Source organism: Salvelinus namaycush, chromosome 3 (assembly GCF_016432855.1).
Source record: "Salvelinus namaycush isolate Seneca chromosome 3, SaNama_1.0, whole genome shotgun sequence".
In the NCBI taxonomy this organism is placed as follows: domain Eukaryota; kingdom Metazoa; phylum Chordata; class Actinopteri; order Salmoniformes; family Salmonidae; genus Salvelinus; species Salvelinus namaycush.
In genome coordinates, this window is record NC_052309.1 from 97,752,687 (window position 1) to 97,780,320 (window position 27,634).

Here is a 27,634-nt window from a genome sequence, read left to right on the forward strand (position 1 = left end):
TACTGAATAGAAATAAAATGAATAAGCGGAGATAATTCCCGCTGTAAATCACAGGCTCACAATCGTTTGAAACCTCATACACACTGTCTGTCAAACAGACACATCCATCCATACATGAACCATACAGTACAGGCAACCTTGTGCAAACACTCAGATACAACAGATGTCATTTAGCCTTTTTTTATACCAATCTTTGTTTTTAACAATCCTCCTTTTTCTAATTTAGTTCACTCAGAACAGATGTTCTCAAATATCCAGGAAGTGTATGAACGAGACAAAATGATTACAAAGTGTTCACATTACAATATTGGCGCTTCTTTTGATTCAAGTATTTGTATTCTTTATTTTTGTATTACTCTGATATGTTAATATTATATTTATCTTCTGTGAAATATACAGAGAAGGAGAATACATAGGGGTAAGGTTGGACCTGGGGCAGAGACAGCGGGCTTAGGGTCAAGTGGAAAGAGAAACCTAGTTGTATACATATATACACACTTGGATGTATACATGTATATAAACTAGCATGTGCATATTCAACCCAGGCCCTTGAGAAAGATACGTTGTTTTGTATTCCTCTTGAAATGGGGTCCCTACCCCAGAACCTACTCTGGTCCATGATTGACAAGCATACTTTGCTTAAACTCCAGTTGCCTTTGAGTGATTTAAAAAGGGAGATTCTCTTGACTTCCTACAACAGTCATCCATGGTGTATATTGGTGGGTAGGGGTGGGGGGGTAGAGTGACAGGTGGTCTCTCAGTGCTGGTGCTGCACAGAGAATCCTGGGACGCCTCTGAGACTTGACCCCCCAATCCCTTTTTTGTGACCCTATTCCAGTCTGTAGCCTCGGGAGCCCAGCGTGGAGCAAAACAATTCAGCTTTTTCAGAAACAGGCAATTAGTGATTGTTGCTAATGTCACACGACAACGACGAGTACGAAAAACAACTCTTGGAAGAGGGCCTTTCCCCTTTTAAGACTTGGTACCGAACAACAAAACTGTGAGGTGTGTCCTGGCCCTGCTGATGCGGTGGGCCCCACCTGGACCCTAACCCAAAAACCCAGATCTGTGGCAATGTTCTGTTCTGTGGGTGGTGCACTCGAGGCTGGAGGTCAGAAATGAACACCATCGATACAGTGTTCCAGAAGGTAGCCCCAGTCAGAGTGCCACAGTTGGGGGGGAAAAGGCTTGCAGAGAGAACGAGGCCTCTCAGCCAAGGAGTGCACAGCAAAAAACATACTTTAGGACTTTTTTAAACACTTTTTTTTGTACTTTAGTTTCTACTTTTTGTTAACCCCCCAAAAAAGATAACATGTTTTTGGTTTTATAAAAGGTGTACCCGATGTGACCCATCAACAGTACACACAGACTGCCTGTTTTCTTTTGATAGCTGGGACAAGGGACTGCCTCATATGTCCTGGCCCAAATATTACCCCCTCCTCCCACCCCACATTCCTCCATGACCATGTGCCTTTAAGTCTAGGATTCAGGCAGAAATGTAGTCTCAAAACAACTGAATCATGGGAATTGAAGGCTCATTTGACAGCAGATACAACTCAATGGTAAATGGCAGGGCTGAAGTATATATTTTAGTCCAGTTGGCACATGACACATGAGGAAGGACTCCCAGAAACCCCCATCCCCACCACTCATACTTCTCATACCACTCAGCAGGTCATTATTAGTGTTCTCTAAAAGCTCTTGAAATCATCACAATGAACAACTGTACTTTACAGATGTACTTTACACAATGCTAGAGCGCCAACAGGGGAACGCAGTCTACTCAGTGGTCCTCCTGAGGTGTGTATGTATGAGGGATATCAGTGAGACTGAATTACAAAGACACCACAGTGATGGAGCAGTGGGGAGGGTAGTTTGGAGTCTGCCTAGTGCTGGCTGGTATGAAAAAATGCCGGGGGGGGGTGGAAAGGAGGGGGTTAGACAATTGGCAGATGGTTGGTGGACTGATGGTTGATGGTTCTGAGCGCGAACCTCTGTCTTTGCATAGAAATCGAGTGCTGCGTCAGTTTATATGGTATTCAGGTTGACGGAGAGGGATAGTGGTATAGGAGTCTGTCTTTTCATTCTGCCAGAAAGCTCCTAGACAGCCTATGGAAAATAAAGCACCAGTGTGAGCGAGGCCTGACGAGTGGACGATGTGTGTGTGGAGAGAACAACATGGGGATGGGAAGGGAGAGAGGGTGGGCTGGGCAGCAGAGGCTGTGAGAGAGGGGGAGCAGGGCAGGCCGGGTAGATAGATACCCTCTGAATCTCACACCTGATCTGACTATACATTAGAACCATCAGGTCCGCTCCTGAACCAAAACACTGACTGTCCAACAACCACACCAAATGAACCACCCCCACTGAGATCTGCAGTGTCCGTATCCATAACATTCCTGTGGTGGGCTGCGTTTGCTGAGGTGCGCGTCGAACCAGAAGTATTTTAGTTTCTGCTTACGAGCAGTAAGAGCAGGGGACAGGAGAGCAGCTGAACACTGCATGGAGCCGTCGAAAAAACATCCATAAAAATCATTGTAATCATCATAAAACAAACATCAACAACAGCAAGTTTGACAAAAACTAAAATAACTCTGGCGATTTTTCCAGAAATGAAAATAATAAACCAAAAAAATTAAACCAAAGAAAACTTAACACGATTCAAAAACCTCTCCATCTCTGGCTAAAGTGATCCTTGCATGAGAGACAGAGGGCGGGATAGAGTGGAGGTGATGAACAACAGAAGAGAGAGGGATAGAGGGGAGGTGATGAACAACAGAAGAGAGAGGGATAGAGGGGAGGTGATGAACAACAGAAGAGAGAGGGATAGAGGGGAGGTGATGAACAACAGAAGAGAGAGGGATAGAGGGGAGGTGATGAACAACAGAAGAGAGAGGGATAGAGTGGAGGTGATGAACAACAGAAGAGAGAGGGATAGAGTGGAGGTGATGAACAACAGAAGAGAGAGGGATAGAGTGGAGGTGATGAACAACAGAAGAGAGAGGGATAGAGGGGAGGTGATGAACAACAGAAGAGAGAGGGATAGAGGGGAGGTGATGAACAACAGAAGAGAGAGGGATAGAGGGGAGGTGATGAACAACAGAAGAGAGAGGGATAGAGGGGAGGTGATGAACAACAGAAGAGAGAGGGATAGAGGGGAGGTGATGAACAACAGAAGAGAGAGGGATAGAGGGGAGGTGATGAACAACAGAAGAGAGAGGGATAGAGGGGAGGTGATGAACAACAGAAGAGAGAGGGATAGAGGGGAGGTGATGAACAACAGAAGAGAGAGGGATAGAGGGGAGGTGATGAACAACAGAAGAGAGAGGGATAGAGGGGAGGTGATGAACAACAGAAGAGAGAGGGATAGAGTGGAGGTGATGAACAACAGAAGAGAGAGGGATAGAGGGGAGGTGATGAACAACAGAAGAGAGAGGGATAGAGGGGAGGTGATGAACAACAGAAGAGAGAGGGATAGAGGGGAGGTGATGAACAACAGAAGAGAGAGGGATAGAGGGGAGGTGATGAACAACAGAAGAGAGAGGGATAGAGGGGAGGTGATGAACAACAGAAGAGAGAGGGATAGAGTGGAGGTGATGAACAACAGAAGAGAGAGGGATAGAGTGGAGGTGATGAACAACAGAAGAGAGAGGGATAGAGTGGAGGTGATGAACAACAGAAGAGAGAGGGATAGAGTGGAGGTGATGAACAACAGAAGAGAGAGGGATAGAGTGGAGGTGATGAACAACAGAAGAGAGAGGGATAGAGTGGAGGTGATGAACAACAGAAGAGAGAGGGATAGAGTGGAGGTGATGAACAACAGAAGAGAGAGGGATAGAGTGGAGGTGATGAACAACAGAAGAGAGAGGGATAGAGTGGAGGTGATGAACAACAGAAGAGAGAGGGATAGAGTGGAGGTGATGAACAACAGAAGAGAGAGGGATAGAGTGGAGGTGATGAACAACAGAAGAGAGAGGGATAGAGTGGAGGTGATGAACAACAGAAGAGAGAGGGATAGAGTGGAGGTGATGAACAACAGAAGAGAGAGGGATAGAGTGGAGGTGATGAACAACAGAAGAGAGAGGGATAGAGTGGAGGTGATGAACAACAGAAGAGAGAGGGATAGAGTGGAGGTGATGAACAACAGAAGAGAGAGGGATAGAGTGGAGGTGATGAACAACAGAAGAGAGTGGGATAGAGTGGAGGTGATGAACAACAGAAGAGAGAGGGATAGAGGGGAGGTGATGAACAACAGAAGAGAGAGGGATAGAGGGGAGGTGATGAACAACAGAAGAGAGAGGGATAGAGTGGAGGTGATGAACAACAGAAGAGAGAGGGATAGAGTGGAGGTGATGAACAACAGAAGAGAGAGGGATAGAGTGGAGGTGATGAAACAACAGAAGCTGGCGCAGTAGTAGTAGTTAATACGAATCGGACAGTTCTGACAGCTGCTCTTGGGCACCAGAGGCCCGGGAGGTCCCTGAGGGAACCAGTCTGTGAGGCTCCCCAGGGAGGGAGAGGGGAAGGTGGGGTGAGAGCTGCTGCAGAGGCCTGGTGTGGAGCTTCTATGAAATCCACCCCCTCCGCAGCAGGCAGGCACTCAATGGCCACACGATCATACAGGTTGGCAGGGCTTGTGAAAAAGGTTGAGATAGAGAGAAAATGGCGATCCCCCTGCAGAATCCATCCACAGAACATTGCCGCTGCATCTAGTTGCGTCTCCAGACAACAAGGCTAAAGATTTTCAGTCATGTAACAGTGATATTTACTTTGAAAGAGTGAAAGGGAAAACAGGCGAGTGCTTCGGGGTCTCACACCCGATAGTGCCCAAAGTCTTTCATTCTTTCTTTCCTTTCCATCCCTTCATTTTGCTACCATTTCAGAAACTTTCCTGGTACCACGAGAAAGGGAAGGTTTAAAATAAAAATAATATGAAAACTGAAAATAGTTTCACATCTGTGTTACAGTTCATAAAGAGTTACGGAGAAGCCACGTCGTAGTAGATTGCTTGTTTTTTTTGTTTGAGTTTTTTCTCTCGAGTTTTTCAGTGTCACACGCTTCTCCTCTTCTGATTCGTTGGCATTGAAGTGAAGGAGCATGCCGCTCTTTGCTAAGTGCTATGATAAACCACCTCTTTTTATAAAGCAGTTATATATTTGTTCCATACTTTTTTGTACCAAATACAACAATGGAAAGAAAAAAATGCATGGTTTCGTCTTGTGGGTAGATAAGGAACAAGTCTCGTTTTGGTATAATGCCCCATACACCCCCTTCCTTAGCCCTGTGCCCCTCTAGTCAGTCACTGTTGTGTGCGGCTGGATTAGAAAGACCTAGTCCAAGACTGAATAACAAGTGCTTGTTGTATATCCTTGTGTTTCACGGATAAGTGGGTCCAGCCAGCTCACACACCCAGGGGGGATGGATATAGAGAGTCCTTGCTGATTTTGTCTCTGCTCTTGAAAGAGGTTTGTGAGAGAAACCCTTTGAGTACTTGGGGTGGACGGTAGTAGAGAGTAGTCTGTGGCTTATATTGCACGTCACTTGAAATGGTGTGTTGGTGTAAAGGAGAGATTAGTGGACAACGGTAATGACTGAGGTCTTCCGCAGTCACAGAAAGGGGGGAACCAGACCACAAGTTCGTCCTTAAACGAGTTGAGGTGCATTTCAAAAGTGTTTTGTTACAGTTCCATAGAGCAGTGGTTACTAGACTTCAACAAGACGGTCATACACGCATGGAAACACACGCCCCCGGAAATATTCACACACTGGAGTCATATTTCTCTTCGCTTATTTTGCGAATGGTTCGGGGAAACAAAACTCCATGACAAAAATGGCTTTAAAATGAACAAGATGTTTTGCGTTTGCATCATCAATCCCTTTAAGAGTGGTGGGGACTGAATAATATGCTTGTGACCGCCGAGGCTTCCAGTTGAGAGCTGCTGTGGCCTCAGTCTCTTACAAGCACATCCTCTCCCCTCGGTTTTCGCTGGCTCAGAAATGAGTGTGCAATTCTCAGTACGTTTTCTTCAGTAAGTACAGAGTGAGTGAGAATCAGTGAATAAAGGAGGGGAACCAGGCCAGGAGGGAGGTTAAGGCTAGTAATTAGTGCCGAGAAAAAACAAACAAGAGAAATTTCGGACTGGTAGAAAGTTCTGGAACCTTCCCGACAGGAAGGGGATGGGCTTTGGGAATGATGTGTATATATGGTTTCTCTGAGGTGTGGATTGACTGCTGTCAGGCAGCAAGGGATTATGGGAGTTTTGAAGATGGCAGCTCGTTGTTTGAAGCAGTTAGTCTAAAATACACGTTTCACATGACAAATAGTTCTCAGAGTAAAGTTCAAATGTTTCTCTTCCTTTGTTGTTTGAGTCAAAGGCATACTCGTGCTTTTCCCAAAGTCCCAACTTTAAACACTGCAACCCGAGCCTCTCGCCGAACAAATCTAAAATGACATGTTTTCTTTTAAACAAACAGAAAAATTGGAAGAGGGTGAGCAGCGTGGACACAGAAGAGTCACCTTGTGCTCCTCAAGTCTGTCCCTCGATCATCCCACCCACACTGATTATCACCACATTGATCTGCTTGGTTTTTGCTCTTCTGTCTGTATACATGTATATATGTAGTACTGTGTAGTATTCCTGTGTAGTATTCCATTCCTCCTTTTTCTAGCATGGAGCTCTGTGACGTGGTCCTACATGGACTCCCCGCTCAGCAGGTCCCCAGGCAGCAGCGTGTTGATTGGAGTAGGACTCCCCATGACCCGCCCCTCCTCTCCGCTGGGCGGTCCCCATAGGCTGGAGTACTGGGGCACGCCCCCCCACAGCAGGTCTCCGCCCGTCTTGGCTCCACCTCCTCCCATGCCGCCACCAGAGTTCCAGTGGGGATGGCCAATGGGGTGCGAGGATCTGGGCCCGGAACCGCCCATCCGCGTCTGATTGACGCCTGGGTCAGCCTGCCAGCTGGTAGTTGAGGCTAGCTGCTGGCCCTGTGCAAAGAAGCGCTGGACCTCTTCCTCCCCAGCAAACTCTGCCAGGATGGTGGTGTTACCCAGAACGCACCTGGACAGGAAGAGAGACAAACAGAGAGGTGTTATTTAGTTAGCCTCATTGAAGTGGCCATTCTCATACACCACGTGTGATGCTATAAATACTGTTTTTTACCCTTTGTGGAAGCAGGCCGGGCACCCACTAAAAGATCTCTCTAAGTTCACATTTTTCCAAATTCTAAGCTTTCCAAGTTCTCCCAGTTCTAAGTTCTTTCACACCTGACAGTTGACATGACATAAGTGTTTCTGCCTACGAGCAGTGAGAGGGGCAGGAAAACTGCCAACAACATCTCCGTACATGTGCAGGGACTTCTGGGCCTTGGCGGCCTCCTCCTTGGAGCTGTAGCGCACCAATGCGTTGCCCTGGGTCAGGTTGAGGTGGAATGTGATGAGGGGGCCATGCTGCATGCATAGCGTCCGCAGGGTGGACCCGTCTATCTGGGGAGTGAGGTTCCTCAGGACCAACCAGCTACTGGTCCTGTTGGAGCTGTCTGTACTCCATGTGGTAGCTGCTATAAGGATAGAGGGGGAGGAGAAGGAGAGAAGAGAGGGAGGAAAGAGCTAAATAAATCTAAAATGCAGAATTGCTCTATATCTAACACCATGATGTCACAATGTCAGAAATGCTAGGAAAGTCAGTCAGTAAGATGGGTGGTGTATTCTAAGAAGTAAGCTCTGTAGTTTAGGTAAACCACAGTGTCAGTTGATCAAGAGAGGTGCGTTCAACCACAACAAGGCATTCTCGGGGTGTTGTCTAGACCGCCTTGGCTGTACCAAAAGGGCAAGAAGTCTCTGCCTGCCAGGCTACAACATACACGTCTAGAACCTGGCCTTCTCTTTTCTTACATGGCACATATTGCGCTTTTACTTTCTTCTCCAACACTTTGTTTTTGCATTATTTAAACCAAATTGAACATGTTTCATTATTTATTTGAGGCTAAATTTATTTTGTTGATGTATTATATTAAGTTAAAATAAGTGTTCATTCAGTATTGTTGTAATTGTCATTATTACAAATAAAAACATTTTTAAAAGTTATTTTTTTTATTTTTTATTAAATCGGCAGATTAATCGGTATCAGCTTTTTTTGGTCCTCCAATAATCGGTATCGGCATTTAAAAATCATAATCGGTTGACCTCTAGTCTGTATCACATCACCTCTAGAACCTGGCCTTTAGTCTGTATCACAACACCTCTAGAACCTGGCCTTTAGTCTCTATCACATCACCTCTAGAACCTGGCCTTTAGTCTGTATCACAACACCTCTAGAACCTGGCCTTTAGTCTGTATCACAACACCTCTAGAACCTGGCCTTTAGTCTGTATCACCTCTAGAACCTGGCCTTTAGTCTGTATCACAACACCTCTAGAACCTGGCCTTTAGTCTGTATCACAACACCTCTAGAACCTGTCCTTTAGTCTGTATCACCTCTAGAACCTGGCCTTTAGTCTGTATCACCTCTAGAACCTGGCCTTTAGTCTGTATCACAACACCTCTAGAACCTGGCCTTTAGTCTGTATCACAACACCTCTAGAACCTGGCCTTTAGTCTGTATCACCTCTAGAACCTGGCCTTTAGTCTGTATCACCTCTAGAACCCGGCCTTTAGTCTGTATCACAACACCTCTAGAACCTGGCCTTTAGTCTGTATCACCTCTAGAACCTGGCCTTTAGTCTGTATCACCTCTAGAACCTGTCCTGTAGTCTGTATCACCTCTAGAACCCGACCTTTAGTCTGTATAACCTCTAGAACCCGACCTTTAGTCTGTATCACACCACCTCTAGAACCTGGCCTTTAGTCTGTATTACAACACCTCTAGAACCTGGCCTTTAGTCTGTATTACAACACCTCTAGAACCTGGCCTTTAGTCTGTATCACAACACCTCTAGAACCTGGCCTTTAGTCTCTATCACAACACATCTAGAACCTGGCCTTTAGTCTGTATCACCTCTAGAACCTGGCCTTTAGTCTGTATCACACCTTAAAAACCTGGGCTTTAGTCTATCACCTCTAGAACCTGGACTTTAGTCTGTATCACCTCTAGAACCTGTCCTGTAGTCTGTATCACCTCTAGAACCCGACCTTTAGTCTGTATCACCTCTAGAACCCGACCTTTAGTCTGTATCACCTCTAGAACCCGACCTTTAGTCTGTATCACACCACCTCTAGAACCTGGCCTTTAGTCTGTATTACAACACCTCTAGAACCTGGCCTTTAGTCTGTATCACAACACCTCTAGAACCTGGCCTTTAGTCTCTATCACAACACATATAGAACCTGGCCATTAGTCTGTATCACCTCTAGAACCTGGCCTTTAGTCTGTATCACAACACCTCTAGAACCTGGCCTTTAGTCTCTATCACAACACATCTAGAACCTGGCCATTAGTCTGTATCACACCTTAAGAACCTGTCCTTTAGTCTGTATCACACCTCTAGAACCTGGCCTTTAGTCTGTATCACCTCTAGAACCTGGCCTTTAGTCTGTATCACCTCTAGAACCTGGCCTTTAGTCTGTATCACCTCTAGAACCTGGCCTTTAGTCTGTATCACAACACCTCTAGAACCTGGCCTTTAGTCTGTATCACAACACCTCTAGAACCTGGCCTTTAGTCTGTATCACCTCTAGAACCTGGCCTTTAGTCTGTACCACCTCTAGAACCTGGCCTTTAGTCTGTACCACCTCTAGAACCTGGCCTTTAGTCTGTATCACAACACCTTTAGAACCTGGGCTTTAGTCTGTATCACCTCTAGAACCTGGCCTTTAGTCTGTATCACCTCTAGAACCTGTCCTGTAGTCTGTATCACCTCTAGAACCTGACCTGTAGTCTGTATAACCTCTAGAACCCGACCTTTAGTCTGTATCACACCACCTCTAGAACCTGGCCTTTAGTCTGTATCACACCACCTCTAGAACCTGGCCTTTAGTCTGTATCACACCACCTCTAGAACCTGGCCTTTAGTCTCTATCACAACACATCTAGAACCTGGCCATTAGTCTGTATCACAACACCTCTAGAACCTGGCCTTTAGTCTGTATCACATCTAGAACCTGGCCTTTAGTCTGTATCACAACACCTCTAGAACCTGGCCTTTAGTCTGTATCACCTCTAGAACCTGGCCTTTAGTCTGTATCACCTCTAGAACCTGGCCTTTAGTCTGTATCACAACACCTCTAGAACCTGGCCTTTAGTCTGTATCACCTCTAGAACCTGTCCTTTAGTCTGTATCACCTCTAGAACCTGGCCTTTAGTCTGTATCACAACACCTCTAGAACCTGGCCTTTAGTCTGTATCACCTCTAGAACCTGGCCTTTAGTCTGTATCACAACACCTCTAGAACCTGGCCTTTAGTCTGTATCACAACACCTCTAGAACCTGGCCTTTAGTCTGTATCACAACACCTCTAGAACCTGGCCTTTAGTCTGTATCACCTCTAGAACCTGGCCTTTAGTCTGTATCACCTCTAGAACCTGGCCTTTAGTCTGTACCACCTCTAGAACCTGGCCTTTAGTCTGTATCACAACACCTTTAGAACCTGGGCTTTAGTCTGTATCACCTCTAGAACCTGGCCTTTAGTCTGTATCACCTCTAGAACCTGTCCTGTAGTCTGTATCACCTCTAGAACCCGACCTTTAGTCTGTATCACACCACCTCTAGAACCTGGCCTTTAGTCTGTATCACACCACCTCTAGAACCTGGCCTTTAGTCTGTATCACAACACCTCTAGAACCTGGCCTTTAGTCTCTATCACAACACATCTAGAACCTGGCCATTAGTCTGTATCACCTCTAGAACCTGGCCTTTAGTCTGTATCACAACACCTCTAGAACCTGGCCTTTAGTCTGTATCACCTCTAGAACCTGGCCTTTAGTCTGTATCACCTCTAGAACCTGGCCTTTAGTCTGTATCACAACACCTCTAGAACCTGGCCTTTAGTCTGTATCACCTCTAGAACCTGTCCTTTAGTCTGTATCACCTCTAGAACCTGGCCTTTAGTCTGTATCACAACACCTCTAGAACCTGGCCTTTAGTCTATCACCTCTAGAACCTGGCCTTTAGTCTGTATCACCTCTAGAACCTGGCCTTTAGTCTGTATCACAACACCTCTAGAACCTGGCCTTTAGTCTGTATCACAACACCTCTAGAACCTGGCCTTTAGTCTGTATCACCTCTAGAACCTGTCCTTTAGTCTGTATCACCTCTAGAACCTGGCCTTTAGTCTGTATCACCTCTTGAACCTGACTCGGTACCGGTTCCCCCTGTACATAGCCTCATTATTGTTATTTTATTGTGTTACTTTTAAAATATATATATATTCTTTACTTTAGTTCATTTAGTAAATATTTTCTTAACTCCATTTTTGTTAAAACTGCATTGTTGTTTAAGCATTACACAGTTAGGTCTATGCCTGTTGTATTCGGCACATTTGACAAATACAATTTTATTTACCTGAGGAGTAGGAGCTGCTCCAGCCTTGGGCCAGGCCCAGGGAGTTGCCTCCCCAGGTGGAGGAGTGCTTGGTGGGGTTGGTGAGGCCCGGAGGGGGCCGCGTGGGGGCGGTTGTGTTACTGCGGGGCCCCTGGGGGACCTTCCACAACTCATGGGACAGAGAGACTTGGGAGGGGTGGGAGATGGGCCCCGGGGACCAGGTGGACTTCATGTCCGACAATTTACCTGAAAGAGAGATAAGAAAAAAAACACATTGATTGCTGGGCAACAACTGGAGATACTTGGCATTCTTCTATCAACAACACACAGGGAACTAAACAACCCAAAACACTAGTCAGAATAATATCCTGGTAGAGGGGTTGTTGACGGTAGAGCAGAGCATTCATTCTGCTTTTCCTGTATGTGTTGAACCAAAAACAGACAGCGGTCTGGGACCACACACAGTCCCAGACCGCACAGTAAGGACTACAGCACAGGGTCAGTCTCAGACCATGCCTCACAGTATGGGACAGATCAGGCCAGGAACAGAGTTAGACCTCTTACTAGAACTATACTAAGATATAGTATATACACCCTCCTCCCAGTTCCCCCCCTATTCTCTTCTCTCCCCCCATGCTACACACAGGGGTGGGGATACATCAACACCACCAGAGGGAAGATGTATGAGGGGTACAACTAAAGAGGGAAGGGCACACAAAACAGATGCGATGGTAAGGATGGGGTCCTCCTCTGGACCAGATACTGAGCCACCAGAGACAGGGCAGGGAGGAGGAAAGGGTAGGGTTGGGACAAGCGTCAACACTGATGGGGGGCAGGGGGACAAACTAGCTCAAAGCGGAAGTCACCCCTACCCACAGATCTAGGACCAGATTATCATATCACCTGATCCTAAACATAACCACTCGGAATATGGTAGGATATAAGATTTGACCCTGTATCAGTGGTTAGAGGCGACTTCCGCCCTCTCCGACAAACTGTGTACCTGGGTCGTCCGTTTCCGGGGACGACAGACTGAACGAGCTAGAGTAGGCACTGACTGGCCAATCGGTGGAGGGGGGCAGGGCCTCGTTCTGAGATGAGGTGGGGGAGGAGCCTATGGGGGCATCGCATCCAGCAAAACAAAAACAGAAGAAGGGAATGGAAGAAAGAGAGAAAATCTAATAAAGAAACAGAATAAATGAAAGTGGATGACTGAATAGCTGTGGTGTTATGTGGCTGTGTGATATGGGAGAGTTCAAAGTGTTAGGAATAAGATGACCTAGTAGTGTAGATATACGAGTGTCAGATTGTACATGCAGTTAAGTGAAGAAGCAGCAGGACCAGAAGAAAAAAAGCAGGCTCCCTCCAGTGACTGAACTGTTACAGATAATCAGTCTCCCCAACCCATTGGGATACATTGCAGGCACAGTATCTGATTTGGCCTGCAGCAGTTTTCTTTGAATGATTCAGGTCATCTCAGACCCCCAGCTCTCCTCTCCTCTCTCAAGACCAAGTCTACCAGAGGGAGAGCACCGTCATTACGTATGTATAGGACTACTTACAACATGAACACTCCCCTCCCTCCCTCTCTCTCTCTCACCTGTCCTTCTCCCCTCCCTCCCACCTCTCCTTTCCTTCTCCCCTCCCTCCCTCCCTTACCTCCTCTGTCCCTCTTTCCCTCTGTTTCTCACCTCCCCGTCCCTCTCCACCCCTAACTCCCCCGTCCCTCTCCACCCCTAGCTCCCCCGTCCCTCTCCACCCCTAGCTCCCCCGTCCCTCTCCACCCCTAGCTCCCCCGTCCCTCTCCACCCCTAGCTCCCCCGTCCCTCTCCACCCCTAGCTCCCCCGTCCCTCTCCACCCCTAGCTCCCCCGTCCCTCTCCACCCCTAGCTCCCCCGTCCCTCTCCACCCCTGTCTCTCACCTCCCCTGTTCCTCTCTCCCTTCCTTCTCCACCCTCATCTCCCTTTCTGCTTCCCTCGTCCTCCGTCCTCACCTCCGCTGCGGTCTCTTTGCAGGTAGCGGTTGACGTCCTGGATGTTGGTGTTGATGGTGGGGCCACTGGGAACGCTCCCCGGGGTCATGTTGGGGTCGTTCTCCGGGTCGATGTTCTGCAGGCCCTTCCAGGGCACGCCCGGGCAGAACTCTGGAGGAGGAAGTGATGGTACAGGAAGTATTACAATTGTCATTCCTCTCATTCATTTATATGATTACCTGGTTTAGTAATGTACAAAATAAAAAAATACTAAATGTGGTGCTTGCAATGAAACTAAACCCTTCTGATAAATTCACTTGAAAACAGAACTCATTTGGCTACATCAGTCCCATGATCATCATATTAGGTGAATTGGTTTTTGGCTGGACAGTAAGCAGTCACTGTAGCTGTCCAGGACTGTTTTCCACCATCCCAGTCTAACTAGCCAACTAACTGACCTGGAGGCCAGGTGATGTTGGCGCCGTTGACCATCTTGTCGTTGGGGCTCTTGCCCTGGCTCCAGCTGTCTGGGGGCACCAGGGGGTTGGTGGGGGACTCGGAGCCAGGCATCATGCCGTAGGGGCTGTACCCATCCTCCATTTGGGGGGGCTTCCCGGGGGGGCCCAGGTTGGAACCTGCCAGAGACAAGAGGGGAACCAGGAAGTTGGTTAAGTAGAATATAAATTAGAACTAGAGAATGGAATACTTAGTCAAGTTTAATAGAAACCAATACAGGAGGGGTTGGGTTAAATGCGAAAGACACATTTCAGTTGAATGCATTCAGTTGTACAACTGACCGGGTATCTCCCTTCCCTTTCCTAGAACATATAGTAGCATTGAGATGGAAATTACAAGGTTCCACTTGGAAAACTACATTCTGAAGCTGCCAACTGAGTGTCATACACCATGGTCCTTTCATATTCCCCAGTTCTACTCAGTCCAGCTCAGTAGAGTTCAATAAATCTTTATTGTCCCAACATTGGGCAATGGTGTCAACAGTTTGTACCGTGCTTGTTCAGGTTGGGCTCCAGAGAGGATGAACCTCCAGAGAGGCTGTCCATGGAGTTGGGGTGTGTCCACTGGGAGAGGCGAGACTGGGGCTGGGGAAGCTCCTTCATGGACAGGCCTCCCACCTCTATGCAGGTTACATTCATGTTAGGATTCAGTCCAGCTGGGAGATGGGGAGAGAGAGGCAGGGAGATGGGGGGGGGGGGGGGGGGGGGGGCAGAGAGAGAGGGAGACAGGCAGAGAGGGAGACAGGCAGAGAGGGAGACAGGCAGAGAGGGAGACAGGCAGAGAGGGAGACAGGCAGAGAGGGAGACAGGCAGAGAGGGAGACAGGCAGAGAGGGAGACAGGCAGAGAGGGAGACAGGCAGGGAGGTAACACCAGACAAGACAAGTCAATAAAGCATTAAGGATGAATCACTCGTTTCTTGTTTTGCACTTTGTTGCTATGGTTCTTTATATAAATCCAATCAATCGTAATGCCTTTGCCACAGGATATCTGTTAGACACTGAGCAAGTCCCAACAGCTGTATTTGAACACAGACAGATATTGACCAGAAAGATGATCTGTTTAGCACAGAAAGGGCACACACAGGTCTTGGACCTGTAACAATGATGACATTCCCAGTCCTGCTATCAATCAATCAAATGTATTTATAAAGCCCCTGTTACGTCAACAACTCTCCCAAATTGACAAGAGCCCAAAGAGCAAACAGAAGCACAGTGGAACTACTATATGTTGTGCACATTGTGGAACAGAGTTCACACTCACAGAGAGGGTAGGGGCTGTAGGAGTTGGGGGACGACTGCTGCTCTTTGGTCTGCAGGTCGGGTAGGCCCGGAGCCTGGGGGTGGCCTGGGAACAAGTCCAGGGCTGATTTGCCTTGGCCGTGGTGCAGGCCGGAGGAGGAGAGGGAGCCGAGGGTCTGCTGCTGCTGCTGCTTCATCAGCAGGGCCTGGGCCAGCTGTCTCTGGTGCTGTTGGATCTGCTGCTGCATGTTATTGATTGTACGTGCAACCTGCAGGAAGAGGAAGTGACATCGGAGAGAAACACAAAGCTGGTGGTCAGTTTATCTGTGAGCCAGCAGAGACCACAGGAAAAATGTCAATGGGACAGTTGCTGGAGAGAATGGCAAGTATAGCCCCTTATACATACAACATCTGCTTCTACTAAGGATTAACCACCCAGGTTATCTCAAATTCACCAGGCTAGGAACCCAGGTATGTCTGCAAAGCACATACCATTCTACTATAGCAGAGGGGGTGTAAAACATTTGGGTTTTACCCCAGTATGAGGCATGGCCGGGTTCAGGATCAGTAGATATGAAAGGCAGAGATGGGTGAAACTAGTGGGCTGTATTTGAGAGGGAGGGACACAGAGGGACACTCACGTGCTGCTCTTGCTGTCGGATGGGAGCAGAAACATTACGCTGCGCCTGCAACATCTGCTGCTGAATTTGTAAACGCTGGTACGCCTGCAGAGGAATACACTTTTACACACAAATCCACAGACACATATGTACATAAATATGCACGTGCACACACACACCATTTTCTAGTTGCTCCAGAATGCGATCAGTCAAAAGCCAAGGGTTTTTCCCATCTCTAAGGCAACGAGGCAGTGGAGAAGGGTATGATATAAGTGTGTACAGAGTGTATCTGCATAGTGTTTTATATGGAGGAGTCCTAAAGTAAACTGAGAGGAGACCAGAAGAGGACTCACCAGTTGCAGCTGGTATAGTTGGTTCAAAAGGGTCATATGTTGAGGGTTTATTGGTGAGGTTAAAAGTGCAGGATTCAGACCAATGTTTTTTGCTGCAAATTGTAAGAGCTGTGCTTGAACCTAGACAAGAGAGAGACCAAAAGATACGGTTTTAGAAACCATAAACTAAGTACGAGAAAAAACGGTGGACAGGACTGAGGCGCTTATGCACGTAAACTATGCTGAGGGGAGCTGAAAAATGTGTGTGTGATTCTATATATGAGTGCAAGTGTGTTTGTGTGTGTGTGAATGAGTGAGGGGAGATACTTGGAGGGGGCTGAGAGGTGTGTGGTATTCCCCAGGTCGTATTCATTAGGCACTAAATACAAGACAATGAATCCTAACAAGGATCCCTCCCAACCTGGACTTGTCTAATAACAACCTCTCACGTTCGCTGTCCTTTGAAAACTGTTTTACACAGTTTTCCCATAATGAATACAACCCTGGTCCATGTTGTGTGTGTGTGTGTGTACCTGAGGGGAGAGAAACTGAGGCACTTGAGCGCGTAGACTAGGCTGGGAGCCGAGAGGCGGCACTGACGGCTGAGGAGGCTGCTGCATGGCCCGGGCTTGTGCTGCACCGCTACTGCCCAACATTCCACTCTGCATCTGGGAGGGAGGTGGAAACGAGGGTGGAACAGCATGATGATAGGGACCCACTATTCTGCACTGTTGAGGAAGAACTGCAAGTCTGCATGTCTCTGAACCGTTTACAGCCACGTGACCAATAAACTTTGATTTAGATTCATAAAAAGTCCAACAAGATTTAACAGGCTAGACAAAACCCAAACCTCTAGCTCTGTCTGTCCCCTGCCAGTCCGTCCGTCCATCCATCTCCCTCTCTGCCTATCAGTATGCCAACCAGTCCTTCCTCTTCTCACACTCCTATCTTTTCCTAGCAGTCTGTCATTCAACTCCACATTACCCCCAATTCTGCTTATGGCACCTGTCTGTTGCCTGTCTGCTGTCTAAACCCCACATAGCCGTAGACAGTGTGCTGCCTACCTGTCTGTTGCCTGTCTGCTGTCTAAACCCCACATAGCCGTAGACAGTGTGCTGCCTACCTGTCTGTTGTTCAAGTTTTGCATGGCTAGGCCCTGTGGGCCACCCAGGCCCTGGCTGGATAGAGGCAGGGCAGTGCTGGGCAGGGAGGGGAGTTTCAGGCCGAGGGGGCCGGGGGAACAAGGCATAAACGGTGAGGAGGTGAGGACGTCCTCCACCAGGCTACCAACACCGTCCTGCGCCCACACAGACAGCCACAGAGGGAGAGCGTCACCATTACACTCTCAATGGGTGGATACATAGAAAATGAACCTTGCCCGGCACAGAACAGAAACGGTCCCCTCATAACTAGCGAAGAATGGAACAAACACACTATTGAGTGACTTACACAACAGTGTGATTGATGTACAGTATTATACTGTTCATTTTTGAAAATCATTTTGGCTTTTTAAAAAACTTTTTTCCCCCTGATTTCCTTGATAAGCTATTTTCCATGGTTCCCCAGAATAATATGTCTGCCCTGGCTATACAGCATATTCTCATTGAAGAACCCATGGACAATATAGGAGTGTGTGATGTTGGGGAGGGGGTCAGGGGTCATTACCTTGTCGAGGAAAGGGGAGCGATCTGAGGAGGACTCTTTGGAGTGGAGGGGAGGCCGGCAACCCATTGGTCCCTTGTTGATCAGATAGTTGTTGTAGTCGGACATGCCGATCCCCCGCCTGTCCAGCTCCGTCTTCTTCTCCAACAGAGCACCTGAGAGAGACAGAGTCCCGAGAGTAGTGACAAAAAGAGAGCAGTGAGAGACAGAAAGAAAGAGAGAAAGAACACAGGGATATGACCAACACTGATACAGTCAGTGACAGTGATATGGAGTGCATCGGGAACAAGGAGTTAACAGAGTGTATTGAGGACTGGGAGAAGAGACTTACTCATGGCCTGGTCCAGGTTCATGTTGTTCCTCTTCAGAGCCTCCTCGGCTGGATCTCTCTGGACACACACACACACACACACACAAAGGAACGGCTGTCAGCAGAAATATCTCACAAACATGCATGTCTACGTGTGGTCCTGTGTGGCTCAGTTGGTAGGAACATGGAGCTAGCCACGCCAGGAAGGCGGGATTCCCGCGGGGGCTACCAAAATGTATGCATTCACTGTTGTATTAAAGTGTCTGCTAAATGGCATGTTATATTATCAGATTTCTATGTATACAGATTACATCAGTGTGGAGTTTGACCCCAGAGGTAGTAGCAGGTAGCAGCACTCACAGGGAAGCCCATGTCTGTCAGCTGCTTGATCAGGCGATTCATGATCCAGGCTTCCTCCTGCTTGCCCGGAATCTTCCCCTTGGGTGGGCCCTTCCTGGGTCTGTTGCCCCAGGAGTTGCTCTCCTGGGAGGCCTGGCTGCTCCACATGTCCCCGTCGTCAGGGTCCCACTGGCCCCCAGACAAACCCATGTCCTCCCCCCCACCGCCACCTACGCCGCCACCCCAGCCGTCTTGCATAGATTTGGGGGCTGCAGACGGAGAGAACGAAGTGTTTTGTTACTATCTTTTCAAATTCATTTTTATCCATCATCCTCCACAACGTTTTAAGTCACCAGCTGCCACTGATTATGAGATAATATATTTGTATTGGTTCTGACAGTGGTGTATTTGTATTGGTTCTGACAGTGGGGTATTTGTATTGGTTCTGACAGTGGGGTATTTGAATTGCCAGTTGATTTAGACTCCTTTTAGTATAGCACAGCCATGCACTGGTAAGAATGTGTATTCAGCCTGCCACCAGAGGTCAGTGTAGCTGCATACTAAATAGGGAGTCAATTTGTTTTCAGCAATTATATTTCCATGACTTCAAAACTTGTTTTCTCATGGCTTTCTTGTTCCTCTGCAGCAGACATATGGTGAGCAATATGTCTCGAACATCGAAACGCAATAAAATCACATTATCAATTCGTATTACACATAGGATATGTATTGCGATTCCCATGATTCTATCAGCACGCATTGTAGCCTGCAGGAAGCCTAGCGGTCCAGGCTACCTTGCGTAGGCTGCAGGTCGTTAGTTTGAATCCTTGAGGTCGTTGGTTTGAATCCTTTAGCCGACTAGGTGCAAAATCTGTTGACGTGCCCTTGATCAAGGCACTTAAACCTAACTGTTACTGTAAGTTGCTTTGGATAAGAGCGTCTGCTAAACGACTAAAATGTAAAACATTTTGTAATATCATGAGGTCCCAGCCCTAGTAAAAATATCATCAATTTCGCTTAATCAGGAAAAATCTGATCTAATCTGTAAAAAGTACTAGAGTCCTTCTCACCTGGTTTGCAAGGTGCAGATCCAAGGGGTGGGTTACCCCGTCTGTAGGGTTCGGGGCTGTTGTCACCCACACCCCAGCCCCCATGGCTCCCGGTGGGTTTCCCCCAGGCGGAGGTCCCGTTGTCCACGCTGACCGGAGGGGGAGAAGGCTCCCCCCAGGAGGGCTCTGGTTTGGGGTGGGCACTGGAAGGCTCCCCCCAGCCTAGGAACAGGATGACTTTGATAAGGGCACACATGGATTGGATAACAGTACAGAGAACAACAGACCCAAAACAAACTCTTGCTCTGGAACCGTAGGTCAATTTTGTTCTCATGCTACAGGTCCAAAAGGCTCCTCATCAGTTTCTACCCCCAAGCCATGAGACGGCTGAACAATTCATCAAATGGCTCCCCCCTCCCCCTGTTTATTATCTATGCATAGTCACGTTACCCCTACCTACATGTACATATTACCTCAATTACGGTACTCCCACACATTGACTCGGTACTGGTACCCGCTGTATATAGCCTTGTTATTGTTACTTTTTATTTATTTTTCTTCAGAAAATAGTTACTAAACTCTTATTTTCTTAAAACTGCATTGTTGGTTAAGCGCTTGTAAGTAAGCATTTCACGGTAAGGTCTACCTACACCTGTTGTGTTCAGCGCATGTGAAAAATATTTGATCCTACAGGAGAAACCCCTGGACTGCCATTCATACACCTAACAAAATGCATGTATTGTCAATTTCAACATTGTGTGCATCCTTGTTCTAAATCTAAGTTTAAACAGTTACAATGTAACAAAAACAATCTAAGAAAATCATATTGCTAAAATGTACCATTCCTAACCTTTCTTTTCCTGGTTTCTACAATGCCTCTTTAAGCAGGACAGGCTAGACCTTGGCCAGGCTAGGACAGAGGAGGCAGTTTAACTCTTGGCCCTCTCTGTAGTAACCAGTTGGCCTGGCTGAGAGTCAGGCAGCCCCATCTCTGCCTGTGCCAGTTTGTCTATCGCTCCAAGAGGTCTACTTCCTGGATCAGATTTCACTCTATCAGTTATGATTATCTCCTCATCTCCTTTCCTTCATGACCACTGACGTTAAAGAAATCAATAGCTTGTCATTTTAAGTATCAGGGTCATGTGGGAAAGGAGTGAAGGAAACTAAAGACATATTTCAGTGTATACTGTATGGACACAAAACTTGTATTGTATTATTTTGTTGCATGGTTGATTGTGGTGCATAAAAGAGCAGCATATGGGGCAGTGACAAGCCAGAACCAGCAGAGGGTCTAAACTCTCACTCTCTCCCCCCTCCTACTCCTCTCGCCTCCTCTAACTACTGACAGATGGTGGTTACTCCTATAATCACACACTTCCTCCACAGCTCAAACGTTTTGTGGCTCCAATCGCTATTTTCACAAGCCGGGTTAGTAAACAGCATTCTTGGGCTTCCTCCGCCACGTGTGCCCACGTGAGGTTGCCACAGTTACGCACACAGATGGGGGCGCCCGTGTTGTTGTTGTGAAATCAGAGGAGAGTGAGCTTCAGAGAAGTATAGGGGGTGGGGCCAGGGCGGGCTGGCATCGCTTTCGCCAATTTGGTTCTTCATTTAGATGGAAATCTAAGAGGCGAGGTTTTACCTTTAAACGGATCAACGTTTTGGAGCCAAGCATGTGTTCGCTGTGCGCCACCTAACAGGATTTGTGTTAAGTCATAGGTAGAACACACAACTATTTCCTTGTTCTTGTGTGTTCACAGTATAATAACAGTTGATTGAACTGTGACAACGGTTTTAAGCTTCCGCTTTTTAACAAAACGACTAATCTTTATCAGGCCTGGCACAGTGAATTCATTCTGCCTGTTAGGTTTGAGTAAAACCCCCAACACTGTTCTCCTCCCATGACTACATGTACAAAACGTAAGCCCAACACTGTTCTCCTCCCATGACTACATGTACAAAACGTAAACCCGACACTGTTCTCCTCCCATGACTACATGTACAAAACGTAAGCCCGACACTGTTCTCCTCCCATGACTACATGTACAAAACGTAAGCCCAACACTGTTCTCCTCCCATGACTACATGTACAAAACGTAAGCCCAACACTGTTCTCCTCCCATGACTACATGTACAAAACGTAAGCCCAACACTGTTCTCCTCCCATGACTACATGTACAAAACGTAAGCCCGACACTGTTCTCCTCCCATGACTACATGTACAAAACGTAAGCCCAACACTGTTCTCCTCCCATGACTACATGTACAAAACGTAAGCCCAACACTGTTCTCCTCCCATGACTACATGTACAAAACGTAAGCCCAACACTGTTCTCCTCCCATGACTACATGTACAAAACGTAAGCCCAACACTGTTCTCCTCCCATGACTACATTTACAAAACGTAAGCCCAACACTGTTCTCCTCCCATGACTACATGTACAAAACGTAAGCACAACACTGTTCTCCTCCCATGACTACATGTACAAAACGTAAGCCCAACACTGTTCTCCTCCCATGACTACATGTACAAAACGTAAGCCCAACACTGTTCTCCTCCCATGACTACATGTACAAAACGTAAACCCAACACTGTTCTCCTCCCATGACTACATGTACAAAACGTAAGCCCGACACTGTTCTCCTCCCATGACTACATGTACAAAACGTAAGCCCAACACTGTTCTCCTCCCATGACTACATGTACAAAACGTAAGCCCAACACTGTTCTCCTCCCATGACTACATGTACAAAACGTAAGCCCAACACTGTTCTCCTCCCATGACTACATGTACAAAACGTAAGCCCAACACTGTTCTCCTCCCATGACTACATGTACAAAACGTAAGCCCAACACTGTTCTCCTCCCATGACTACATGTACAAAACGTAAGCCCAACACTGTTCTCCTCCCATGACTACATGTACAAAACGTAAGCCCAACACTGTTCTCCTCCCATGACTACATGTACAAAACGTAAGCCCAACACTGTTCTCCTCCCATGACTACATGTACAAAACGTAAGCCCAACACTGTTCTCCTCCCATGACTACATGTACAAAACGTAAGCCCAACACTGTTCTCCTCCCATGACTACATGTACAAAACGTAAGCCCAACACTGTTCTCCTCCCATGACTACATGTACAAAACGTAAGCCCAACACTGTTCTCCTCCCATGACTACATGTACAAAACGTAAGCCCAACACTGTTCTCCTCCCATGACTACATGTACAAAACGTAAGCCCAACACTGTTCTCCTCCCATGACTACATGTACAAAACGTAAGCCCAACACTGTTCTCCTCCCATGACTACATGTACAAAACGTAAGCCCAACACTGTTCTCCTCCCATGACTACATGTACAAAACGTAAGCCCAACACTGTTCTCCTCCCATGACTACATGTACAAAACGTAAGCCCAACACTGTTCTCCTCCCATGACTACATGTACAAAACGTAAGCCCAACACTGTTCTCCTCCCATGACTACATGTACAAAACGTAAACCCAACATTGTTCTCCTCCCATGACTGCATGTACAAAACGTAAGCCCAACATTGTTCTCCTCCCATGACTACATGTACAAAACGTAAACCCAACATTGCAAGATGCTTCACAACTTCATAAGACTCCTGATCTAAAAGCTAGATGGCATTGTCAAAAGACAAGATTATCAAGGACACAATCACAGTAACACTATAAGCCATCCATTCATAGAGTATGTCTTCTCACCTGGACCCATGAGGGGTGGTCTGCTGTGTGGTGGAGGCGCAGTCTGGTGAGGCATGGCTGGGTCCATGGGCCCACTGTTCTGGCCTGGGCCCTGGGGGTTGTGGCCCCCATGGCTCTGGAGGGGTGGTGGGGGGCCGTGGTAGGTGTGAGGATGGTGGGGAGGGTGATGTGGTGGGTGGTTGTTGTTTCCAGGGGGGCATGCGGGGGCGTTCCCTGGGGGTCTACCTTTGGGTGGCCCTCCTCCCTCAGGGTTGTTCTTGTCCCAGAGGTTGACCGTCTTGTTGTAGGCGCCCGGGTCGCCCCAAGCCGAGGTGCCGTCATCAATCTCCATCTTGCGTCGGATGGAGGGTGGGGAAGGTTCCTCCCACCCTGTGGGCTCTCCTCCTGAGGGGTCCTGCTTGCTCCCTCCTCCCCCGTTGCCCTCCCGGCCTGATACACTGGGCTTCACGGGGCCAGGGCCTCCCCAGGATCCCATGCTCCCTTCTCCACCTCCTGCCCCGCCCATGCTCCCTCCTCTAACTCCTCCGCTGTTGCCGTTGGAGCTCTCCTGGGGCTTGCCGCCCCATCCTTGGGCAGGGCCACTTGGGCGCTGCTGGGCCATCGCTGGCTCTCCCCAGCCTCCACCAACATTTCCCCCCATCCCCGGACCAGGTTTCCCCCAGCCTCGGTTGCTCTCTTTCCAGCCTCCTGCTCCTTCTCCCTCCCAGGGAGGGTTGATGGTGGGACTGTTCTTCTTGCCATCTGCAGGCTCTCTCCAGTCTCCTCCTCCTCCATTGCCCCCTCCTCCAGCGCTGTTGCCCCAGCCGCTGTGGGGCGGCTTCGGCCCATCTCCCCAGCCCTGGGGCTTGGGGGCCTTGCCGTGGGAATCATCCCAGCTTGGGGACTTCTCCTCTGGAGCTCCCCAGGACTGGTTCCCAGCTTTGGGCATGTTGGGGCCTGACCCGGGGCCTCCTGGTGGGGGGTTCCCCCAGCCCCCAGGACCGTTGGGGGGATTCTTGCTGCTCGGTGGCTCGCCCCAGCCAGAGCCGGGTTGGCTGGCTGGAGGCATGGAGCCACCCCAGCCAGGGGCAGCCTGAGGACCAGGCCCGGGACCCTCGCTCTTGGGGTCAGCCCGATGAGGGGGGCCGTGGCTGGGGTTGGAGGGCCCTTGGGCTGGCTCGGTGGGAGTGTTGGGGACGGAGCCTCCCCAAGAGTCCGTCCCGGCAGCATCTGCCTTTCGTTGGGTGCGTGCCGCCTCCTCCATGTCCCAGGACGTGTGCTGGCGGACGGGGGTTTGGCCCCAGCCTGTGTTGCACAGCACCCTGGGGTCCAGGTCAGGGGCTGGGAGCAGGGAGGCAGGCTCATCCCTGGACGACCGGTCCTGTCGGCGGGAGTGTCCCGCTCCGTCCATGCCCTCGCTGCTGCCCTCGCTGGCCACCGTGGTGCTAGGGGCTCGGGCGCTCCAGGAGCTGGCCTGCTGGGGAGGAGAGCTGGGGGCATCCCAGCCCCCCTGGACCTCGCCAGAATGCTGCTTCCCCCAGGCATCTCCGCTGCTCTGGCCTCCCCAGCCTCCAGAGGTTCCACCACCACTGCTTCCATGGCTCCCCCAGCCCCCGGCCCCAGAGTCCCAGCCCGAAGGCTCCGCGGAGGAGGCGACTGACTTGGAGTCTCCATTGTTGCCCCAGACGGAGCTGCCATCCTCTCCGTTGACCAGCTGCGAAGCTCCAGGAGGAGGCCGGCCCAGGGAGCCCATTCCCCCGGAGGGGCCACTCCAGCCGGACATGCTGTGGATAGGGGGCTCCTGTTGCTTGCTAGTATGATTTGGTCCGTCAGTGTTAAGGTTCTGAGGTTCTGAGCTGAAAGACACATTCGTGGACGAGGATGGGTGTGGCTCAGATGATTCTCCCCAGGTGTCGCCTCCCCCTACCGGAAGGTTGCCGTTTGTGCCGCCCACCATGGTTCCTCCTCTGTTGCCGTTCCCCTGGGCGTGAGAGGTGCCTGGCGGGTTGCAGAGGTTTGGAGGGGGTTGAGAAGAAGGGGGTTGATTGGGGTTGGCTCCCCCTGAGCTGCTTTCCCCCGCTCCTCCGCCCCCGTCGTGCCCCAGAACGGGCCAGGCCGAGGGGTTGGCATTGGGGTTCAGGTTCAAGTTAAAGTTGGAGGTGGTGGAGGAAGAGGAGCCCCAACCCCTGCCTCCTCCTCCTCCCATTGGGCCATCACTCTTCCCCTCCCCACCTCCGACAGAGGAGGACTGAGGAGGGCCGTGGGGGGAGGGACCGGGACCAGATCCCCAGCCCCGATTGGCTGCTCCTTGGCTGGAGGCCATGCCGACCATGCCTGCCCCGGGGTGATTGGCTGAGCTGCCGGGCCCAGAGCTGGTTCCTTTGCTGCTGGGGTAGTTGGCAGGAAAGTGGCCTGTCTGGCCGTTGGCCCCCGTGGCCATGCTCATACTGCTGCTGCTGCTGGCCGGACCAACAGGGTCAGTGTCCGAGGGGCATCCTCCAGCAGGGCCCTGGCTCTGGCTGCTGCGGGAAATGGAGGGCCAGGCCTCGGTGTCGCTCTCGTCGATGATCACTGTATCCCAGCCACTGTGATTGACCGACGCTGAGGCGGAAGTGGCACTCCGATTGGCTGACTGGTGTCCCCAGTGGGGATTCTCATAATGGGCTCCCAGGCCACTCTGTGGGGGCAGCTCTGTTGGATGAGAGAGGATGGAGAGAAAGAGAGGGAGAAAGGGAAAGGTTATTATGTCATCATACCTAGAAGATAACATGACAACAGTTGGCATCTAAACATATGCCAAGAGTGTGCAAAGCTGTCATCAAGGCAAAGGGTGGCTATTTTGAAGAATCTCAAATTTAACATATATTTTCATTTGTTTAACACTTTTTTGGTTACTACATGATTCCATATGTGTTATTTCATAGTTTTGATGTCTTCACTATAATTTTACAATGTAGAAATTAGTAAAAATAAAGAAAAACCCTTGAATGAGTAAGTGTTGGAAAACTTTTGACCGGTAGTGTATGTTCCCAAACTGGAGATTTAACCGATGATGGAGGATCCTTCAATTCTGGCTTATGGATCCCACCAGTCCCCATCTACACAGTTCCCATCTACACAGTTCCCATCTACACAGTTCCCATCTACACAGTTCCCATCTACACAGTTCCCATCTACACAGTTCCCATCTACACAGTTCCCAGCTGCGCCTCACAAAAGGATAGTTTGAAATCAGCGAGTTAAAATTTGAATTTTGATTACAACGTGCGCATAGGCTGTACTAATAGCCTACAATGTTTATTCAGCTCCTCGGTTCGGTCACCACTGTGAACCTGAAATGAATACAGAAAACCAATAAAAACACTAGCCTATGCCATTTACTCACGAGGCGATGGCATACAACTCAGTGTAGGCATAGGCTAGTGTTTTTATTGGTTTTCTGTATTCATTTCAGGTTCACAGTGGTGACCGAACCGAGGTCCCCGTACAGAACAGTTCGGTACGAATACGCCACTGCTTATAACTAACTATAAGTTAAGTATAACTATAAGATGTCATTTGGTTTGCTAACTTGTTAGCTAAGTTGCTCGATGTTAAGATCAAGCTTCTTGGTTACAGCAGAGACATTCAAACCCCTCCTGGATGAAGAACCCTGTTGCCGAAATTATTTTGTGTGTAATTATTTTGATACCTAAATAGTTCCCCCTTGTGTGCACTTCTGGTAATATCGTATACCCCGGTATGGTACAGTATGATGTAAGAAAATCTGTCTACTGTCCAACCCTGGTTGAAATGTTGACTGCTGTGGGAGTTTTGTTTATTCTGTATATTTCGAAATACCCCGGTATATGGTATTCACGGTATATCGCCCAAGCCTAGTAATCGCAACAGCTTTACCCTAGTTGCAGCCATCTTGGAATAAAGTGGGAGCCTAGGTGGAGTCCACTGGCAGATCCGAAGACGCCCATCCTCAGTCCTAACCCTTGACCCCTGACTCCTGCAGATCAGCCTCAGTCTGGTCCTGTCACCAGGTTCACAAACATTTGGCTTGACTGATAACCACTCTGCCCTGGAGTGTATTCAATTAGATGAAACACTTCACAATGATGCCGGTACATGACAAACACAAGTACCTAATCTACACAATACAACATTTATATCTGAATGTTTTGTAACGTTGCACCCCTGCTGTACAGAAGATTGCCTCCCAGTCCAATCAAACCTCTATACTGCCTCTACTCTTCAAACAGTAGGATTTCTCTCTCTTCCAATAAAGAAACACCACTGCTGAGAGAGGCTTGGGTAACAACAGTTCTAGAACTATCCCCTGAAGCAGCTTGGTGCATAAGAAGTGAGTCAGTCCAAAAGCAGCAGCTGCTCTAGATGCGCTGCCGTGGTAATCACTC

The 27,634-nt window shown here is 48.7% G+C and overlaps 1 protein-coding gene across 1 annotated transcript in view; it reads right to left on the reverse strand.

The window, feature by feature from the left end:
* Positions 1-4,066: 4,066 nt before the first annotated feature.
* LOC120044165 (trinucleotide repeat-containing gene 6C protein-like) overlaps positions 4,067-27,634 on the reverse strand; it is a 70,396-nt gene continuing 46,828 nt past the window's right edge. The window contains exons 5-20 of the mRNA XM_038988750.1: positions 23,250-25,919; positions 19,536-19,736; positions 18,487-18,734; positions 18,148-18,205; positions 17,820-17,971; positions 17,278-17,451; positions 16,688-16,822; positions 16,176-16,295; positions 15,844-15,927; positions 15,225-15,471; positions 14,454-14,618; positions 13,906-14,082; positions 13,469-13,618; positions 11,496-11,720; positions 7,344-7,557; positions 4,067-7,058 (exon numbers count right to left, since the gene is read on the reverse strand). Of these exons, the coding sequence (XP_038844678.1) occupies positions 6,692-7,058; positions 7,344-7,557; positions 11,496-11,720; positions 13,469-13,618; positions 13,906-14,082; positions 14,454-14,618; positions 15,225-15,471; positions 15,844-15,927; positions 16,176-16,295; positions 16,688-16,822; positions 17,278-17,451; positions 17,820-17,971; positions 18,148-18,205; positions 18,487-18,734; positions 19,536-19,736; positions 23,250-25,919 (5,387 nt within the window). The 3' untranslated portion in view covers positions 4,067-6,691. The remainder of the gene's footprint in view (positions 7,059-7,343; positions 7,558-11,495; positions 11,721-13,468; positions 13,619-13,905; positions 14,083-14,453; positions 14,619-15,224; positions 15,472-15,843; positions 15,928-16,175; positions 16,296-16,687; positions 16,823-17,277; positions 17,452-17,819; positions 17,972-18,147; positions 18,206-18,486; positions 18,735-19,535; positions 19,737-23,249; positions 25,920-27,634) is intronic.